The following is a 22818-nucleotide window of genomic DNA, read 5'->3' as shown; positions in this document are numbered from 1 at the left end:
ATGAAACAGGCCAGAGCCAGGCTGCAGGCAGGCTAATTTACTGCACAAAAATACAACAACAACTTGACGTCTACATGAGAAATTGCTGGACACCTGGCGGCACTGTGCATTCGCATGGCACTATAATAATTATTTGAGAAGAGTCCTACCTTAATATTTTCTCGAAATTCATGTAATTTCCTTGGCTGTTTCCGTTCCGAATTTGCGGTATAAAATCTCTACCTCCTAGAATCATATGCTCCATGTTCCATGACAAACTCCTCATGACAAATTCCTCGTGTTTTGAACATAAAAAGACAAAAGCAGCACACATTACTCCGTTAGTGTTGTCTTTTCTTTTACATTATTTTTGACCACGTGTCGAAAGAAGAAAATACTCGTTATCGTCTGCTCACCCGAGGATGCACACCTGTGGAATGCGCTTCTTGACCAATTAAAACTTTTGTAAGTTAGCCTTCGGTTTCTACCAAAGTCTTTGCTTGTTGCAAGAATGAAAATGATTCGCTGACAGTTCATTGACCGTTCCATTTTTTTGATATGGGGAAGTAGGTAATTGTTGTATAATTCTCTATGCTTTATATAACACAATTACAACATTTAAGACATTTAGATATGCACAGTAAAGTTCCCCATCAAATTTGTGTTCAAAAATTGTGGTTAATTTAATATACATTTATAATATTCCGAATCCCATCATTGTTTTTTTGTTTTTTAAACCTTTATATCAACCCTACATAAAAATATATAATTCATAGTGCAAAAAAATAATGCTGGAAAACAATTGGAACCAGTGAAATTAGGCTGGAACCAGTGAAATCAATGTCTGGTACCCCGTCTTTATCCCTTGATGGTCGTAGAGTGAACTACATGTATTGTTACATTGTTGTTGTTTTTGTCATCTAAGGCTGAAAAACTTTGGGAAGCAAATAACTGCAAAGCAAAAAAAGCCACAATTTATAACAATGTTACACTAACAATAATTTCAGAAAAAGTGTTCAGTTTGTTGGAAACAAAGCAACCAATCATATGATGTATTTTTTATGCAGAAATGTTGATTTAGGACACAACATATGTCAACACAGTTGGATGTTTTTCCAAAGATGTGGCCGTCCACCCTAACCAGTGCAGTTTGTTTTTTATCAACATTTCCTGTTGTGCGAGATGGAAAGCCAACTTTCATGAGATTAGAAATGGTAAAACGATTACATTTAGTGTTTCTTTTTATAATGACAGTTATCTTAGCATTGAATGAAGTTTACGGATTACAGCAAGACAAGACTTGCACTGAATCATTTACCATAACATGCATAATGAAGTTTGTAAACTCCAAAGCTTTCCCAACAAACACACGGTTTCATTTCGAACAGTCCCTAGTCGACACAGAGCAGCCCCCGGCCCCCGTCTCTATACTAAAATAAATACAAGGGCCACATGTCAAGTTCATATCAGCAGGTGTTCCACGGACTGTGCAGTAGCGTTTAACAATAGACAGAGGCTTTTCAATCAATTATAAACTGTACAAGTGCACAACAAGTGGCGGGGTGGAGCAGTATATGTAGAACTTGCTAATTAGTCATAGACCACTGACTATAGATCCATCTTTTTGGATCAATATTGAGCAAGATGTAGTGCCTCGAGTTGTTTTTTGTGTGTTTTTTTTTTTTTACAACTTCAAAGTACATCTGGTTTGCATTTAGCCCCACTTGTGTGGCCAAGGATTCACACAAGTGGGGCTAGTTTGCATTAGGCATTCATTATCTAAACCAAAGCTACCAGATTTTGCAAAATAGAACTGTGTGGTTTTCTTTAATTAGAACAATCTGTCAGTTTTTGATCGCTAGCTAGACCATCATGCACCTCATTCAATAGTTGGAGTTTGCGCAATGGGCATTTGCGAAAAAAGTCCATGTATCTAACACTATGTTGGGGTTCTCCCTATTTTGACAAATCTTTGTTCGGGGCCCCGAAGATTGACAACATGTCTAAATAAACATAAACAGCAACTTCAAGAAACAGAAAAGACAAAATGACACCCATATTGCTTTACCCACTGATTTTATATTCCTCCATTTAGTGACAGAATTTTATTCCATACCGTATGTCGGTAAACAGGACAGCCGTGAAACCTGTGAATATATACATAATGCATAATGTACACAAACATCATGTATAATCTTAATTCTACGTATCTGCATATTTTGTTTCAAATCGATTAACATAAAACAGTCCTATAGTGCGCTATGTATAAGCAGAAGAAAAAAAATATTTGCAGCACAAAGGTTAAGACACGAGTAATTAAGCCACTAAGTATTTTTACATTAATCCTTATACATGTATTTTGGCATTTAGCAATATGTACAGCATGTTTCAACTTTGTACGGAAGCAGTTTAATAAGGACTGCATTTTACTTGACAAACTTTCAAAGATGATTGCATTTAACCTTTATATCGACATATCGATTATCTAATCAATACCATAAATGGAATCCGTCAATCAGGTTTTTATAATTACACCTTTTAAAATACTTGGATATAGGGAACCATTGAATTAGTATGTAAAATATTCACATGGTACTGCAACAGACAATAGATGGATTGCATATAACGTCATTGACCGCCATATTTGATGATAAACAATAGAAAATGCACACATGGCCACGCTGCCACCATCCAACGACTCTCATCCAATGATAGCCTTTCAAAGTGCAAGTTTCATCAAAGATGGTGGTTAATGACGTCATGTGCAATCTGATCTAATAGGCTGCGTTCGTTTAGCTTCCCTGGGTCGACCCCGGTGTGCCCCGGTACGTTCGAATAGCTTTGACGGGGCTCACCCGGGTCAGCCCCCAGTGCCCTGCTTGTGGAGTGGATCACTTGTGGGTGACCTGAAGTGCATGCCGTCACCACGAGAGGGCGAGCGTCATCGTTCGATTCATTCGAGTGAGCACTGCAGGTCGACCCAGGGAAGCTTATCGAACGCCCCCACTGTTGAGGCATGCGACATTAGGCAAATTACAGGCAAACTGTTCCCTGCATTAGTATAGTACATGTAGATAGACACGGTTAGAATTATGTCTCTAATGAACATTTTTTTTTTTTTTTACACGGCTGTGTCGTCATGATCGAAGAAGCATGTTGCCGTACATGGAATTATGAACTCTCAACCAAGTTATTGTAAACGCGCAGCCTCACTGCGTATCAAACTAGAGAGAGCATGCGAGCATGTGATGTAATTGGGTGAGAGTTCATAATTCCATATACACAAACATTCCATTGGATGGAGCTGTGTCTGGAAAGGGTTGAGACAACATTCCAGAAAAACGCCTCATACAAATGGGTGTTTTGCCCAACAAAGTCCCCCCCTTCTAACCCAGTCTGTGGTAACTTCACACCCACTTGGTCTTGACCAAATTTCAAACTTTATTCTGCTCAGCATAATTTTGTTAAGCTTAGCTACTTTTGTGTTTGAGCAGCTCTACGAAATTGGGCCCTGGTCATCATGCTACAACCACCACAAATCTGAAATCAATCGATACTTGTTGATCTATGATGGAGAATGGTGTTGGAGTTTTCATTCTTTACCTTAAAGTTACTTGAGAGTTGTTTCCATTTATTTGGCATTTTGTTTGTTTGTACGCAATATTTAATATAATAAGATTGATTTGGGTTTAACGTAGACAAATTTACTAAAACAGGATTTGAACCAATGACCATTTGTGGGGAAACTCTTAAATAAAACTGGACTACATGAGAATGCAGCTTAACAGCAGAAGGGAAATCCGGCCAGATACAGTCCAATGAAAGTTTGTCAAGTATTCTACAGTTATCATTACTTAGTCTAATACACCCAGATTCAGTGATCACATAAGCATAACATCAACCTCATCACTAAAAAAAAAGTATCTAAATACACAAACAAAAAATGTATTATTCACTTAAATAATACCAACAAAATCACTTTTCCAAAATATTTCCATATTTCGAACATTTACCATATTTCAGAGCATATTTTTCCCTTTTGTCAAATATTTTTAACTAGAGTAAGGTAAATCTATGAGCCTTCAGATCTTCGCTAAAAATTTACCGCAGTTTTCACAAGTTACAAAAGACTGTTTACATGACTGTCAAAAATAAGTGCAGAAGGCTACAGATCCTGTTTTTAAGCTAATCTGGTATCCATTCTAGTTGAAAAATATCTAAAATTCTTTTTCAATATGTAATATTAATTTATACATAATATTACAATGACTCGTAAACATGTTTTAACACACCTGCTCTTAATTAATTAAATTTTAAAGTTTCTTTCAACCTTTAGAATAGTTAAAAATACCTGCTTAAATAATATGTTAGTGCTGAGGCTATTTTTCTCCTCCTGAAGCTGAGAGAGAAAAATAACGGATAAATGGCAGTAAACTGATGGTCATTTGACAAACATATCTGGGCAGAATTCAAATGGATTAAACTAAAATCTGATATTCTTTTTTTTTTTTTCCTTTTCTTTTTCCCGAACTGATAATCATTTGAAATGGTCTCATTGTTTCAAATGCGGATATTCTACAAACCAACAATGGTAATAATCTTCTTTTTCTGGATGAAATTGCCTGATATATGACAGAGGGATTCCAAAAAGTGACATCTGAACACAGAACAATTTGTTAATTTTCAGGGAACTTTCTGCAGAATCAGAGAGAGTGGACAGCTCTGTTCAAACATTTGAGAAAAATCAATTTTCACAATTGGGTCTGTTCACTGTTTTGTATTTTATTTCTGCAAATTCAGTATGCATTCTTGGTAGGACCTTATTTGTTTTCACTACTGGTTGTTCTTTTGCCCGCAACATCAAATCTTAGGAATGGATGTTTTCTAAAATTCAAGGGAGATATGTTAACAGCTTCAGTCTTTTAAAAAAATACTTATCTCAGAAAGCAAAATATATCTGCTGAAGTGCGTTCTTTGCCTGTTTGTTTGTTTGTTTGTTTGTTTGTTTGTTTGTTTGTTTGTTTGTTTGTTTGTTTGTTTGTTTGTTTGTTTGTTTGTTTGTTTGTTTGTTTGTTAATAGTTTGTTTGTGCACAAGTTAATAAATAGATGCCCCAAGCATACTCAAAAGAAGTTGGATTAATTCATGGAACAAGAATAGTACGATTTGTTTGCATTTCATTTGATTTGATATCAATGTTCAGGATTAGGGTTTTTAAATATTTACTTCTTTATTATAAAATATTTTAAAATGACACGAATTTTTGAAAAATAGTAATTTTAAATTCTGAATAATTGGGGAATAGTTTAGGTATTTTCAATAAAATGGAACTCATTGATCTGTGTTTAAAAAAAAACAATCTTTGATTAATAAAAAATAAAATAAAAATGATGGTAGAATAAAATAGGAAAATTACTCTTTTTACAACGAACACAATTCAAACACTTACAATCATTCTGATTCATAAAAGACATACATGACTCACAAATTTAAAACAAAAAAACTTGCATTATTTAGATCCAGAGAAAGTATTTTTAAGTTAACTTATGGTAAATACCACCCCCAACAGTAGCTTCAGGGCTTAAACTCCAAGTATATAAGTTTGAATGAAATACTTAAAAATGGGAAAAAACATTCGTATTGATACGAATGCAAGGAGGGAAACAAAACAAATGGAAATGACTTTGTCATACCTCTAAAATACATACTCTCTATAGTGTATCACAATCTACAACTGAAGCCGGCTACTTGCTTTATAAAAAAACAGCCTACAAAAGGCTTTAAAGGCATTGGACACCTTTGGTAATTGTCAAATACCAGTCTTCTCACTTGGTGTTTCTCAACATATGCATAAAATAACAAACCTGTGAAAATGTAAGCTCAATTGGTCGTCGCAATTGCGAGATAACAACAAAAGAAAAAAACACCCTTGTCACGCGAAGTTGTGTGCTTTTAGATGGTTGATTTCGTGACCTCAAATTCTAAATCTGAGGTACCGAATCGAATTCGTGGAAAATTACTTCTTTCTCGAAAACTACGTCACTTCAGAGGGAGTCGTTTCTCACAATGTTTTATACTATCAACCTCTCCCCATTACTCATAATCAAGAAAGGTTTTATGATAATAATTATTTTGAGTAATTACCAATAATGTCCACTGCCTTTAAAAAAGCAAAACAATTTAAAAAACAAAAGAGTAAGGAGACTGTATGCAGCAAAGTTTGAGTTGGTTTGTGAATCCACTACGAAGAATTAAATCCAGTAGAAACTATTAGAGATCAACTTATCTTCATAGTACGGACGTCTTGACTTGAGAATATTGTTGCCACGCTTTCAGGGGCCAATTTCATAAAGCCTTTAAGCACCCAAAACTTGCTAAGCACAGAACAGTATCGCTTAGCAGAAACAATTAGTGTTGCTAAGCAGAAGTATCGCTTAGTAGAAACAGGTTACCAGCGTCAATGACTTTGAGGTTGCATTGTCTTAGCTCTTGCCCCCCATTAATTTTTGCTTAGCAAATATTTTTTTTGCTTAGCAGCTTTATGAAATTGAGCCCTTGACACCAGGGAACAGAAAAAAACAATCTTGATATATATATATGTACATACATCTGAACATAAAACATATTTATATTGTTATGCTATGGAAAAAGAAAAAAAAGGGATAACATGGAGTCAGAGAATATTCAAGAGACACAAAGCCTTTGTGGAGCTAAAGATTCGCCGCTACAAAATGTCAGACCGTATTAGTTCACAAAGCAAAAGGAAAACCACACAATTTTCAGGAAAAGTAGCTCAAATCATTATATCCTACTTTTAAAACATCTTTCCGACAAAATTACTTTACGACAAAATTAATTTTGAGGAAAAGTAGCTTGAATCATTATATCCTACTTTCAAAACATCTTTCTGAAAAAATTACTTTCATACCAGAATTTCTATAACCAAAAGCGCCCAATCCGAAGAAGGCAACAAATCCCTTTAAAGCATGTAACAGACTTGAAATATTTGAGGACGAACAATTTCTAAGACGAGAATTTTGTGACAAGTATTCTTGAAGCAATCTCTTGGGCGCAAATAATACTGTTTACCCCAATGAACAAACCAGATCCAGCAATGTTTGTATCAACTTGCGACGGTTGAACAGACATCTCATAAAACCAATGCATGCACAACTTCTCGCTTACCATGTGTTCGCAAAAAAAAATATAAAAAATATCGCCTTAGCAACAACACAAGTGAGTGGATTCGGACTACAAAGCACCCATATTTTCTTCTTTTGCCTTTGTGTTGACCGAGATACAAGAAACTAAATTGAAAGAACAATAAGCAAGTAAGGTTTGCGGTGACACCATGTAAGAAATAATTTCTTTTGAGAATAGTGGTAGCTCTGAGTAGAAACCGAGACAACACTAGTGACACAGTTTGCAAGTTAGTTCCTCTGAAACATCCAAGGTTGCATTTACATACAGATTCAAAAAGACTTCCGGCCAGAAACAGCGCCAAGACAATGAGTCAAAAACCAACTATTGTGTAGACGATACACAGCTACTTGTAGGTGTGTGCAACAATTAGAATACAGTCTAATAAGTATATACAACTCTGTCATTAGAAGACAGCAACAGGCATATCCTGGATCACCACCGACTTATCACAGAAAAACCAGGGCCCAATTTCATAGAGTTGCTTAAACATAAAAAGTAGCTAAGCACAAAAAAATGTTGCTTACCAGAATAAGGTTACCAACCAAACAACCATGCCACATGTAAATTTTGTGACTGGTATCCTGCTCATTTCTGCTTAAGCAGCTCAATGAAGTTGGGCCCAGATCACACAGTGTACAGAGAACTTGCACAGGAAGACTGAACCAATAAACATTATCCGAGGTTACTCAAGAAATGGTGCTCTACGAAAGTTTTGTTCACGTCATATTCATCATGAAGTAAATCTTCATTCTAAAAAGATACTTCTTGGAACTAAGTTGGACATGTCAGACTACGTCAAACAAGACCTTTCTAGTTTTTTTACCGTTTCAAAGTCTTCTAAAGCAGCTTAATAGTGGTGCCCGGCAAAATCATCTGCAGAGCACCAGTTAGCAGAGTACCAATCTCAGACAATGTACAAAGAGTCACATTTTGTAAGTGACATTAAAGGTGTAAATTTGTTAAATTTGAAGTAGGGGATTGCAAATGGATCTTCTCCAAAAAGTATGGAAATATTGCAGCAATAGGCCTACTTCCTGTTTAGTAATATAAACAAGCTGACACAAAAGCTGCTGCAGTAACTCTAAAATTTATACCAACTCAGTGAAACCGCAATAAAGGTCTTTTTCAAACCATGGCGACGGCTAAAGCCCAGTTCATACTTCCTGGGAAAGTGAAGCGATTGAGGTGACGCAATAATCGGTACGTGCTGTTTTTTCCAAAAGTTCGCTAAACACGAGAAATTTGCAGGAAGTATGAACCGGGCATAGACTCCTGCTTATGCTTAGGGCAGCCTGTTTGAAATTATGTGTCAAAATAACACACGTTTTCAAAAATACTGGAGGAGCCTAACTAAGCAGCAGACAAAGCCTAAGACTTAAGCATTAGCCATAGGCCCTTTTCGAAACCATGACTTCGGCTTTGGATTCAGCTTCAGGCTTCAATACAACTGTGGGGCCATTCTAGCCTGAGCCGAATCCAAAGCGTGGTTTCGTAAAGGGCTACACACTGCTATCATGGTGCCCCCATATTGGGTTTTGTTTTCATTCAACTTAATGCATAAACCAAATTGAGGCTGGAAGGAAAAAATGGTCAGGTCCCTCTATATAACATGAGACTAAGCACTACCATTGCCATAAAGGTATACAGGAAACCTGAATGCCAGCCCCATGATGATGGTCTCTTCTATTTTAAAGACCAGCCAGTCAGAAAAAAGCATTCTAAATAAAACGACTAAAAATTGAGGTGATTTCTCCTTATGTTTAAAAACTAGCATCAATTTGGGTTTTTGGAGTTTTTTCTTCAGCCATGCAGTTATAGTTGTAGATAGATTAAATATCAAGTAAAAATAACAATTATACATATAACATACTCCACCATATAGGTGACTGTGATAACTATCTACATATTATGAGGTTTGCATTTACAGTTAGAGTGTGTTGGTAAAAACCAAAATCAAAACGATGATCTTCGTCTCCGAATTTTAAAGAAAAACTACATTTGAAACAATGTATTTGTAAGATCGACATTCATCAACCTGACCACATGAATAGCAACAAGGAACACCTGTATAAACCACATACATGTATTTATTTTGGTTTTTATCCTTACACCATTGTGTGTGAGCACTGTATACTCAGTACTTTCCCGAGCTCTGTGAACAAAATCACAGGCATATTACTGGGGTGGGATTCGAACCCACAACCTTTGCAGTCCTAGAGCAATGTCTTACTAACTAGCCCACACACATGTACAAATATATTCCACTTTTTGAGCCAGAACTTTTCATTCAGCTGGTGATGTAGCAAAACTAATCTTGAAAACTTTACGGTTTCAAATCAAAACATTTAGATTTGCATTTGAAACCCTAAGACTTACTGGTGATTTTTGTCTGACCTAGTTTTTATCTTGACTGCTTCCTGACACAACCTGAGCTATCTAATGAGGTAAGACAATTTCGTGCTTAAAGGGTATGGGTACTTTTTGTAGGACAAAAAACACAATGTCCACAGATTTACTTTAGACTACAGATTAAAGATAATGATGGTAGAAAGCTTCCCTGAAAATATTACTTGCTGAGGTGCTGTAGTTTTTAAGAAATGAGTAAAACAATGTCATGAAAATAATTTTCGTCTCAGTGATCACGAGACGAAAATTATTTTAGCATGTCAAAATGTATTTTCATGACAATTTTTACTTGTTTTTTCAAAAACTACAGCACCTCAGCAACTAATATTTTAAGGGAAGCTTTCTCATAGCATTACCTTCAAACGGTGTATGTTTAATGTAAATCTGTGGATATTGTGTTTTGTGTTACAAAAAGTACCCAAATCCTTTAATCAAAGGTTTTGACACAATTCACAGTTGGGGCCAGAAATAATAAACATCAGTTTTAGAAAGTTTAAAAAGAGGTATTGGATCGCTCAAATCCAAGAATAAAATTTACTCCTGAGAAAAGCCAAAAGCGAGAGAAAAATAATTTGATTTTAAGAGATTTGATCGTTCAAGGATATGATATCAATTAAGAAAAATCTTTCATACCTGAAACAGCTTGCTTCACCAATCAGTTAAAAAAAAATACAACATTCCTTTTGCTTCACCAACTGAGATTAAAAAAAAACTTAAATATTGAATAAATGGTAAATATTGGATGATGCCATATTGGATAATCCAATGATTCCATAGTGGATGGTCCAATAATGTCAATTGTCTTTGCTCTTCGGGATCCTGCGAGATCATGCACCACAGATTCATGTGGCGATGTCAATGAAAACACAAAAACCAAAATATTATTTTACTTCTATTGCAAAATTGTATGCAGAATTGCATCATGTGAGCCACCGAGTTACATTTTATGGATAATTCAAATATTTCCCACGACAAACAAAAAACAAACGAACAAATCACAACAGAGAATGGATACAAAGCTCGCATCTGATTGGCCGAATGGCTCAGCTGTTGCTAGGCGCCTCTAACATCTCCATGAGAAATGTGTCAATGGGCGTGTCGCCGATCAGCTTAAAGAAGAAGAGATGTTCCAGGCATTTGAGTCCGATGGAGCGAAGAGCCGGTAGACGAAGGAGGAGTTTCGCAAAGCGACCGGGTTCGTCCGGGTACTGCATGCGACAATACTCCTCGAGGGAGGCGTACACTTTCTCGCGTAGCTCCTCCACTTTCTGCACTGAGTTCAGGTTCTTGGCATCTGAGAAAATGAAAAAATTAATGAATGATGGCATTGTTTATGGTTTAACCAAGATTGTTAGGCATCGCCCAACAAGGCCGGACAGCCACCTCAAGGTGAGGGCAGTCTTGGGCTATCTGATTTGTGCTATCGACCCAGAGCAACTGTCACCAGGGGCACTGCCACCTACTCCTCAGGCTGAAACAGGGTTACCCCCTTCACAGTCTGTAAGGATGTTAGGCATGGGTACCATCCATTAGGAGCCTAGCTGGCAGATAATGTATACCTTGACTTTATAAATTGTTAAACCATTTGGGAATTGGATAAACATGTCTCGGTAAGCATTTAGAGCAATGAGTGTGCAGCTTGATCCATTAATATCAACCATCACAATTATGTGCTGTCCAAAAGCATCACTGCTGCATATAAAAACATTCTACAGATTTGTGTTTTAGACCACCACATGTTATAGTCATTCAACTCGGAACATCAAATGACATCATCGGATTTTAAAGGGACACGTTGCCTTGGATCGGTCGAGTTGGTCCATGGAAATTGTATTAAACCATTTGTTAGGAATTTGATATGGTTAGAAAGATGTTTTAAAAGTAGAATATAATGAGCCACACAAACATGCCTTAAAGTTGCGTGCTTTTCCTTTTCCTTTACTAACTAACAGGGTCGGCCATTTTAAGGAGCCAAAAACTTGACTCCACAAAAATGGCATGCCGTGTTAGCTCAAGACGAATAACGAAAAAACATGTAATTTCGAAGCATATTTGTGTGGATCGTTATATTCTACTTTTAAAACATCTTTCTAACCATATGCGACAGTTTCAAACGCTTTTCATAGCCCAACTTGCCCGATCCAACATGTCCAAGGCAACATGTCCCTTTAACATCCATGTACTCAGGAATGCAAGGCAAGGAAGAATACCTCCTATTGTACCCAGAATCTCCTATAAACAATCTACAAGATGTGACAGAATGAGTGTGGCAGAATTTCAACCCTCGCCCAACCCAGTTGACGATCAAGAGTCAAGCGATTATTGAACCAATGGTATAAAAGCATTCTACTGGTATAAAAGCACTGTGTTGATTCAACCATTATGGTCTACAAAACCCTTTCCCCATGACACCATATCAGGCCTGATACTTCACAGAGGCAATGGAGTCAATTGCCTCTGTACTTCATTGCCTCTTAGTCTTTTGCCCCATGTCATTGCGTTGGTGTCCCTTGAAATATTCCAATAGAATATTATTTACAACTTTCCCCTGGAGGTGATCTTTTACTAAGGAAAGCACGCCTAGGTACCCTTGTCCTTTCAAGAACAAAACATGCCTTGGTGCCCTTGCCCAAACTCTAAACGAAAAAACAGTAACCTTGCGGCTACAACCTTGTACTAAATCTTTGTTGTGTGAGTGTTTGCTTTGACAGCCAGTGAGGTCTCGACGTTTCGAGCAGTATACTCCAGTCTCCTGAAGATGAGCAGAGTATACTGTTTGAAACCACACTGGCTTGTTTAAGAGATTTAACACATGGTTATAGCCACAAGTTTACTTTTTATTTATTTATACTACTGTAGTTAATTCTTATGAAAGCTGTACTATGATAAAGGTCTATAGGTGAAAGAGAGTGAGATGTAAGACCAGACTGTCCTCTGATTGAAGAGGCAGACTAAAAAGCCGCTCCAATACCTCCTTGTTTATCCCAAATTACACTCTAACTACAATAACCCAACCTATCTGATTCCCATCCCATCCCAACAACTGGTAACATTCTTCATAGTAATCTATCCTTTAATGAAAAGAATGATCCGACAAAAATTTCTATACTTTTTATTTTTGAGCTGGTCGTCGTAGATCGTTCTAACATCTGGCGTCAAGAATTATGTTTCAACTCAACGAGGCCTAATTTCGTGGGCGATGCTAACCACAGTTGTCTGCACTTACATGTGTGTCAACCGGTAAAGCACAGAAGTACCAACCTGGGTTTCAATAAGTACCAACCTGGGTTAAAGAGAACGATGGCTCTCAGGCAGCCAAGCTCTGTCTTGTCCATTTTCATCTCTCTCATCTTCGCAACGAGTTCCGTCAAGACTCTGTCAAAAATGGTTCCGACCCCCGCATGGTGGGCGCTGTTCCGATGTACATGGAGACCGGTTGCCAAGAGGATACCATCCTTGACAGCGATGGAGCGATGTGAGAATGCAGCAATCAGCAATTCATTCCAGCCTGAAAAGAAGACGGGAGACTAGACTATAAAACTTCATTTAAGGAAGCAGCCATCTTGGATTTCTCCTCATACAAATCAATGGTACCAAGCGGAGGCTGGAGGAAAATATAGTCTGGTCCCTTTTTATGATATGAATATGTTCTATCAGTATTACTATGAAGTCAGGAATCCAAGGCAGTGGATTCCAAGAGGCCCTATGACAAAGTGGGGCTACGTCCACCATAGACTGGTGCCTGTTAAAGCTGCGTACATGTATTGGGTTATAGAAGTCAGGAGGAGTAATTTACCTGCTCTTAGAAGGGTGACCTGATCATCAAGAGGTAGTTCAGTAAAGTGTGGAATTCTCTTGGCCCATTCTACCAATGTGAAGAGCTGTTTGTCTGCTGCCTGGCATATGTTGGTTACTGGATCATGCTGAGGATTCAAACACAACAAAAGCTTTAGAATCAACAACCATTCTCACAACTCTCTGATCTTTAACAGACATGATATTTGACAATTGCAAAAAAAGTAGCAATATTTAACTTAGTACAAGGGCTAACCTTCATGTACAGCGAACTTATGGTGCAGGCTTTAACAGACTTTTCAGGTTATTTAATCAAAATTTGTCTGATTTTTCCCAAGAGCAAACAAATCTGAGAAATGTTGCTAACACTACATGTAACAGTAATGCCTCTCAATACGTGTACATGTATGTGTACATGTATGTAAATTTAATATATATTTCCATCCATATTCATTTCAAAACAAAATAATGCCTTTTATTGCCAAAAGCACCAAATCCAAAGACAATGTGCCCCCATGACTAGTCAAGTATATTTTACGAACACTGCGGTCACCAATTTAATTATATATTATATTAATCTTTCTTCAAATGCAGCATTATTCAAATAGAATCGTATGAATTTTTTACAAACATCTGCCTTTACATGTATTTCATACAGTATATAATCTCTTCATCAATCAAATGGACAATGAACATTTGCAATAGCTCAATAACTTCTATGGTCTTTTGAATAATTTATTCAATAAGTGGCAGAATCCGTAAGTAGGGCTCCGTGTTCTCCCGTCATAATTAAATTTCAAAACCATTTCCAAGAAACTTTCAGCAACGGGATATTAATTCTTTCCCCCCAGGGCACAATTTCATAGAGCTGCTTTTAAAAGCACAAAGAGTAGCTCAGCATAACACAATTATGCTTACCAGAATAAGGGTAACCAACCAAAACACCATCTCACATGTACTGTCTGCGGCTGGTACCCTGCTCATTTTTGCTTAGCAGATTTCTTTTAAGCGATATTTTCTGCTTAAGCAGCTCTATGAAATTGAGCAAAGACAGATTTGGGCACAAGCCACAACCTTGCAAACTTATTGTAATCTGGTCGCTTTTCAGTTTCTCCTAAGCCAATTTTTGTTCTCTGTGCTTAGCACATTTTCGTGCTTACTTACAGGCTGTGCGTTTCTTACCGGTGTATCGACGTATGTATCAGTGTTGGGTTCCACAGCAAGCTCCGCTTCCAGCACCTTCTCCACCGGCATGTCGTTGTTGACCGTGCTCGTACTCTCCACTTCCCCCTCCCCCTGGCACTTCTCTTTCCTCTGTCTCTCCTCTTGTACAGCTGCAAGACACACAGCTCCAAGAAATAAGGCATAGAGTATAACATTCAAATACAGACTTGATGGAGCGTTCTTTTACAGGCTTGTGTGTGAGTGACAGGACCGAGTCGCTGCCACACAACGCCTTCAAAGATGTGTCATGATAATCTACTCTACAGAAGAGAAGAGTCAATGTTAGTATAATACAGATAAATGTAGAAAATAATATTCAAAAGTTGTTAGATATTTCAGTTGTTAGTGTCATTAAATAATTTGTTTGAAAATAGTAAACAACACGAATAACACGGTCGGCCATTTATAGTTTCAACTTTTTGACTCCCATAAATGGCCGACCGTGTTGTTCGCAAAGGAAAGGGAAAACCACACACTTTCGAGGCAAATCCAGGGCTGTACAGTATGTTAACACAATGTAAAACATATAAAGAGAGTATGACTTGAATTGAATACAGTCTGTTACTTTAAACAAAAAACTTGACTAGAGCTGGACATGAACCTGCAACCTATAGATCCATGTGCTGGCACTTTACAAACTATCCAACTGTGTTAGTACAGTATGTAATTGTCAACCCAATGTAAAAAATTAAAGAGAGTGTGACTTGAATTGAATACAGTCTGTAACTTTAAAGAAAACTTGACTAGAGCAAGACTTGAACCTACAACCTACAGATCCATGTGCTGGCACTTTACAAACTGTGTTTGTACAGTATGTATTTGTCAACACAATGTACAAAAATTAAAGAGAGTGTGACTTGAATGAATGTACAGTCTGTAACTGAAGACGATCAATAGCTGACATACTTCCATGCACAATAGTTAGTAATGATCCGTTCTATGTAGGTCACTGCATATTTGTACAGTAGTAGAGTCCGAAGCAAACGATAACTAAATGTGTAGCAAGATGGGACAGCCCGGTATGTACGTACATGTACATGTATATGTATGTACTCTCAAAAGGTCTTTTTGCTCATAGTGTCAGATGTCATTATAACTACTTTTGTTCTGGTTTTGTTTTTGGTTTTACTGCGCCTTGAACATGTGCGCATTACAAGTCGTTCTTATTATAATTATTATTACGGTGTACATGAACCAAGGCTAAAAACATCAGTAGCGTGTAATTCCAGGCCAGCGTATTAAGTGATTGTGTAGGGTGTCGTGGAAGAGTGGTTTAAAGCATCGAATTCAAGTTCTGGTTGTTAAGTCATAGAGGTGTGGGTTCCATTCCTGGTCATGACATGATTGGTTTTGAGTGGTTTTGTTCTCTCTTTTTTTCATGAGGCTTTGCATGTGTTTTTATATAGTTTTGTTTTCATTGCTCTTTTCACTTCTTCATTGCTTCTAAATAATAAAGCAGTAACTTTAGTTTAAACAAAAAATTAAAATAAATTCACTCGCACACAGATATAAAAAATATGTATTGCACATGTGCATTGTGTACGTATGTACACTACACTGTACATTTGTATGTATTTGTGAAAGGCAATAATTGGGTCCAATGACCAGGGCAGTGATGTAAAGCGCGTTGATACCGTTATTGTAAAATGCGCATTTATAAGAACTTGTTGTTATTAATATTGTTATTCATGCCCCACTATGCCATTTGCAAAATGAATGCGAACACTACCAAACCGTTTTATGCACGTTTTTTTTTCTCTTTCCAATACCCTTATTACTAATTCTAGATGACCATAAACACGCAAGTTCAACCCCCCTTCAAATGAACAGATGTCTTTTACACTCATTGTGTATTCAGAGTTTGTTAAACACACTGCATTATCGCGTCATTTACATACTTGATGAATGTTCAAGTATAACAAATTGACAATCTCTCCATAGTGGGTTTTGCTGCGTGGACCCCCGTAATCTAGATCAGCGAATAAGCTATGCACATCATCGGACTCTCCGGATAGTACTGATTATCTTGGCATCACCAAAAAAAAATTGCATAAATATTTCCCCTGATCGGAGCCGTCAATATTATGCATTTTTCAAGTTGTACAAAATGTGCAAAATGATTTTGCAGATTTTGGAGCTTTTTGATTTTGATTATTTGTCTCTTTGACGAAGGTTTCTTAAAGGCACTGGACACGTTTGGTAATTGTCAAAGACCAGTATATTCTCACTTGGTGCATCCCAACATATCAGAAAATAACAAACCTGTGAAAATTTTGACTCAATTGGTCACCGAAGTTACAAGAGCATACTAAAAGAAAAAACACACCATTGATGACAAGGTTGTTCACTTTCAGATGAATAAATAAAAGGCTTCAAGTCTGAACCTTTAATTATTTGATTGGAAAAATACCTCTTTCTCAAAAACGCTGTTACTTCAGAGGGAGCTGTTTCTCACAGTCTTTTATAATATCAACAGCTTTCCATTGCTTGTACAATTTAATACAGAGTAAGTTTTTATGCTAACAATTAGTCTGAGTAATTACCAATAGTGTTCTGTGCCTTTAAATTGGCAAAAGAGACTTGGAAGCTAACCACAAGATTGCATTCTGCACCTGCAATGCTTCAAATCCTACTTAGGTACATGTACACGGATTCTTTGGGAGAAGATTTATTTGAGGTTTAATTTTTTTTTTCATCTGAAAACTCCCTTTTCTTTGATCATTACAATTAAATTCTGAAATTGCAATAAAGATCCTGAGCCAGGGGTTGAATTTTCTCAATGAATGATAAAAATACAACTGTAGGTTTAGGTTTAGAGACAATCTGGCCTCCTTATTCACGCCGATGGTGCCTTATAGAGAACTTTCATATTGCATACAAATCTGCCAGCTGTTGTACTTGATAGCAAAAGCTACACACAATACAAAAAAAAGCTGGAATTTAGGGCAAGGCTACAATGTATGTTGTACTGTATGTATGCGCATGGCTGCATGCTCATGCAACTCCAGCTACTGTACAGTGTAGCTTGAGGTTAGCGGGGCGGATTGGAAATGGAATTTTTTTTCTACTGTTCATGTAAAAATTTTACAAATTATGTCAAGAAGGAAGGAAGGATGCACACGTGGAATAATCACACGTGAAATAATCACACGTGAAATAATCACACGTGGACCATGGGACACGTGCACATTAAATACCAAACTTGTTTAAAATCAAAGATTTAAATAAAGCTTACACGGTCTAATAATGGTAATACTGGAAATCACCCCTTGAAATATTTCTGTCTGAAATGTCATATTTGATAAGAAATAGATTTTTTTTAAATTCGCTTAGTGAGCGTTTATTCATTTTTTGTAATTAATTTCGATGTCAATGTGTAATCTGTTTTTCACTATTTTCTCGTGACCAAGATGGCAGCTCTCCATTGCTTTTTACCTAGTAAGTTTATATCCTAACAATTATTTTGAGTAATTACCAATAGTGTCCAGTGCCTTTAAAACATAACTGGGTTGTCTCTAACGCATGCACCCACCCATGCAATGTTCCCAAAAAAGATTTAAATAACAATCCAAACTAAAGGAAGGAATAATTATCCCTTTCACTGAAATATTTTAAATCTTCACTACCAAAAAAAAAAAAAATCAGAGACGGCGCAGTCTTGGTAGTGATGACTCAACACCCAAACCACACGACACGGCTACTGCAATTTTTGACAGATGCAAAATCAACAGGGGATTTTTTTTTTTTTTACACAAACGCTGCACAAGTGTGCACGCACGGATTGGGGTCAGGGATGCCAAATATTGGCATTGGAAAACCCCCGATGTTGACAACCGATGGTAGAGTTTCAGCCACTGAAATTAGGGAGCACTATAGGAGCTCAACGCCGGAACAAACCTCTGCATCTTAACGTCGGCCATTGAAAGAAAAAATGTACACAGCGGTATAGTACGTGAAGGCTCTTACAGTATGACACCCTATGCATCACATTTCGAAATCCCGAGAATTTAAAAATAGCCTACTGCACCCATAGCAATGTGTTTAACTCTGAACGCACTTTCCACCATGGCGATCCATGTTTACCTCTCTGAATGTTCTCTAAAAATAGGAATTTTTTCCTAGTTGCGGGTGTGAATAGATGTTCCAGTTGGAACTCCGCATGAATGAAATTCATAAAAACGGGGGCAGTGGGCCGTAAAAATAGAACTGCAACAGTGTGAGCTGGTGTAACTAGATAGTGCGGGCGTAATGAGTGTAATCACTTTGTGGATGTCTACTCTCTTTTTTTTTTTGAAATCGTCACGTTTTATTCCAGTTAATCTCAACAGACAAATATCAGGTGGGGGTGGTGGTTTCTCGTAGTGTTGAATCCTTTAAAGGGAAGGTACACGTTTGGTAATTACTCAAAACAAATAGTAACTTACAAACTGACTTGGTTACGAGCATTGGGGAGCTATAAAACATTGTGAGAAACGACTCACTCTAAAGTAACATAGTTTTTGAGAAAGAGGTAATTTCTCACTAAAATAATAAAAGACTTTATTCCTATCTGAAAGCACACAAATTGGTCCAACAAGGGTGTTTTTTCTTTCATCATTTTCTCGCAACTCCGATGACCAATTGAGCTCAAATTTCCACAGGCTTATTATTTTATGCTTATGATGGGATACACCAAGTGAGGACACTGGTCTTTGACAATTACCAAACGTGTACAGTGCCTTTAAAGGCACTCTAGAGACACTTTTGGTAATTACTCAAAATAATTGTTGTGAGAAAAGGCTCCCTCTAAGCTTGGGCAATATCGTTTTATTTTATCCACGATATATCGCCGACAATATATCGCGATATTCGATATAATCGCGATTAATGAAATTTGACATCATCAGTCTTCAAACTCCAAGTGAAAGTTGTAGAAGAGACAGTCATGGCATAAGAGAGGTGTTCTAATGACCTATTCTTCTGGTTTTACTCCAAACCTATGGGGTGCAAGCTTACCCTCTGCAGAAACATAGTTTTTTAGAGACAGGTTATTTCTCACTCAAGTATTTAAGGCATGCCTATGAAAGCCAAAAATTTTTGCAACAAGGGTGTTTTTCCTTCCATTATTCTCTTGCAACCTCGATAACCAATTGAGTCCAAATTTTCAAATGTTTTCACAGGATGACTCAATGCAAAGTCCAAGCAACCTAAACATTCATGTTGAATGTGAGCTCAAATTAGTACAGTCCCAAAATCGGAGAATTTGTTCTGTAACTTTAGACGTCTTCAGAACCTTAAGCTGGCTTAAATGTACTTCTTATCCAGCGAATGTCCCGTCTTACAAGAAAAGCTGCTTATCAAGTGAGTCAGTCTAAAGCCATACAAAGACAGTCAAGGCTACGAGTTCCTCATTTTATCTTCAAACACAATATGCAATGCCTCATAGACTATTAACCGTTCCCTGGTACTAACTACCAAACAAAGGGGTGAGAACTGAATTGACTCCAAGGTTAAAAAGGACTTGTGTGAACTTTAAAGAGACCTGGGCCAAATAAAGCATGTAAGCACAAAAATGTGCTTAGCATGAAGTTACTTCCTTGATAAAAACAGCATTACCAACCAAATTTTTGTGAGATTTTCAGGATAAGCAAACAACAGCTTAATACCAGTAACAATCAATATGCAACAAAAAGAAATTTGGTTGGTAACCTGTTTTTATCAAGGAAGAAATTTCATGCTAAGCAAATTTTTGCTCCATGGAAAAAATACTGACTTCAAAGAGACATAAATGTGCACACAAGACCCTAAACAAAGCTGGGCCCAAACTCACAGCTCTGCTTACATGTACCATCGGCTCTTACAAAAGCAGGGAATTTCACACTTACATGTACGTCAAGCACATTTCACAGGTTAGCATTGAATTTTTGCTTATGCGCATGAATACTCCTCGTTACTAGGCATTCTTCGCTTACACAGCTAGCGCAGATATATTTAGCGCTTGCACAGTAAGCAGAGAATGGTGATTGTAAGAGCAGAATTCAGTAGTAAGCAGCGCCATGAAAGTGGGCCCAGGTGATGATTGGTGGAAAAGGAGAAATGAGAAGATCAGTGAAGATCTTCTGAAAAGCTCCTTCGGGACTTAGGCTGGTTCCCTGCTGTCTTTATCTGCAAGGATAAAGACAGGTACTGCAGCCGATTCCACAAAACGCTGGGAATTATCCTATCTCGAGTTAGGACGAGTAACCCGTCCTAACTTAGAATGGGTTTAATGCGTCCTACGTCTTTAGATACGGAACTGAAGATGCCGAAGTCCTAAGAAATGAGAAGATCAGTGAAGATCTTCTGAAACTCGGGACCTAGACTGATCCCCTATCTTTATAAAGACAGGTACTGCAGCCGATTTCACAAAACGCTGGGATTAATCCTATCTCTTAACTTAGAATGGGTTCAATGCATCCTATGTCTTTGGATACTGAACTGAAGTCGTCCTAAGTCCTAAAATTAATCCTAAGTTAGAAAGAGTTTGGTGAAATCGACAGCTGGTCTTACAGACCCAATGATTTTAATGGATACACTGATTTCGTTGTATTAACATGAAGTGATTCAAAAGCTTTCTATATCTGTGTTTTGATTGGTCCAATATGATGTCTTTCAGCTGCACTTTCGGTCGTCGCACCCTGTACAATGATTGTATATGTACATGCCTGTAATTTGGTAATTGAATGTAATAATATGTACATGTGTGTGAACTAACTGCGATTCTCCATGTGAAATAGATACAAGGTCAAAGGTTCGTCTGACAGGATCTTGCCAGGCACTCAAGGCAGGTATCTGGTGTTATTCACAAGCCTGGAAATGTGACGTCAGATGTTCAAGCTACTCTACATGTCAACACAGTCAGTGGAGACATGCCAGGGTGCTATCAACAAATTTATCACATTGGGCATTAAGGTTCTCCCCAGGTTTTTTCTAGGCACTCTAGATCAAATTTGTTTTGTTTGGCCGAAGCAACGCTGAATTGAAACAATGTTTTCGCAAAATTTTGTACTTGGTTTTTATCTTTGTTTCAAAAGCCGCACTGTGGAATCTAGAGTATTCAAAATGGTTTTATCTTGATCATTTTGATAGTATTTTTACTTCATATTGTTTGCTTATCGGCAAACATTTGCGCAATCGGCGAGCACTTTGCGTGCATCGGCTTGATATGCTACCGTGCTTGTGCATCTGGGGAGAACCCTTGGTATAAAATATAGACTCCTTGCATAACACGACAACGCTACAAGGACGCTGAGCTCAGGTGTAATTTTTACGCACAAAGACCAGCTATCGTCCAACCCCAGTGAGGGCGCTTCTTTGACCCAGTGAGGGCGCCTTTTAAGCGTGTGACATCACATTCAAGAGGTCTATAGTTCTACAAATAAACACATTTTGTCTTCCTTACCTTCTCTCCTCATGCCCATGGCAATGCATTTCTGGTAGCGGCAGTACTGGCAGCGATTTCTCTGGCGTTTGTCTACAATACAATTGCGGTCATCTCGACAGGAGTAGGACAGTTCTTTCCTGACGGTCCTCTTGAAGAACCCTTTACACCCCTCACAGCTGTAGACTCCATAGTGCTTACCTGTATGGGACATGATCAAGGGGATTAAAGTAGATCAAGAGTTTAATAATAATAATAATATTGGTTTATTATTGTAGGGTGTCATGGCCGAGTAGTTAAAGGAACACGTTGCCTTGGATCGGACGAGTTGGTCAAAACAAAAGCGTTTGTAACCGTTTTGTATATAATGCATATGGTTGGAAAGATGTTTTAAAAGTAGAATACAATGATCCACACAAGTTTGCCTCGAAATTGCGTGGTTTTCCTTCTACTGTGAGAACTAACACGGTCGGCCATTTATGGGAGTCAAAATTTTGACCCCCATAAATGGCCGACGTGTTAGTCGACGAGGTAAAAGGAAAACCACGCAATTTCGAGGCATGTTTGCGTGGATCATTGTATTCTACTTTTACAACATCTTTCTACCCATATGCATTTTATAAAAAACGAATACAAACGCTTTTCAAAGACCAACGTGTTCCTTTAAGAGCATGGAATTCATGTTCTGGTGGTTAAAGCCATTGGACACTTTCGGAACAGAAAAAAATAAAAGTTCACAGATTAACAAATAACTTACAGGGTTTACAGAAGGTAATGGTGAAAGACTTCTCCTGAAATATTATTCAATGAAAT

The 22818-nt window shown here is 37.5% G+C and overlaps 1 protein-coding gene across 2 annotated transcripts in view; it reads right to left on the bottom strand.

Annotated features, from left to right (window-relative positions):
- Positions 1-2038: 2038 nt before the first annotated feature.
- LOC139947980 (retinoic acid receptor RXR-alpha-B-like) overlaps positions 2039-22818 on the bottom strand; it is a 42564-nt gene continuing 21784 nt past the window's right edge. Inside the window, exons 3-7 of one of the 2 annotated variants that reach the window (XM_071945917.1) lie at positions 22027-22206; positions 14565-14731; positions 13384-13510; positions 12871-13095; positions 2039-10881 (exon numbers count right to left, since the gene is read on the bottom strand). In XM_071945917.1, the coding sequence (XP_071802018.1) occupies positions 10631-10881; positions 12871-13095; positions 13384-13510; positions 14565-14731; positions 22027-22206 (950 nt within the window). In that variant the 3' untranslated portion in view covers positions 2039-10630. The remainder of the gene's footprint in view (positions 10882-12870; positions 13096-13383; positions 13511-14564; positions 14732-22026; positions 22207-22818) is intronic. The other variant, XM_071945918.1, reaches the window with a different exon arrangement.

This window comes from Asterias amurensis, chromosome 15 (genome assembly GCF_032118995.1).
Source record: "Asterias amurensis chromosome 15, ASM3211899v1".
In the NCBI taxonomy this organism is placed as follows: domain Eukaryota; kingdom Metazoa; phylum Echinodermata; class Asteroidea; order Forcipulatida; family Asteriidae; genus Asterias; species Asterias amurensis.
This window is presented reverse-complemented; position numbering and strand designations above follow the sequence as displayed.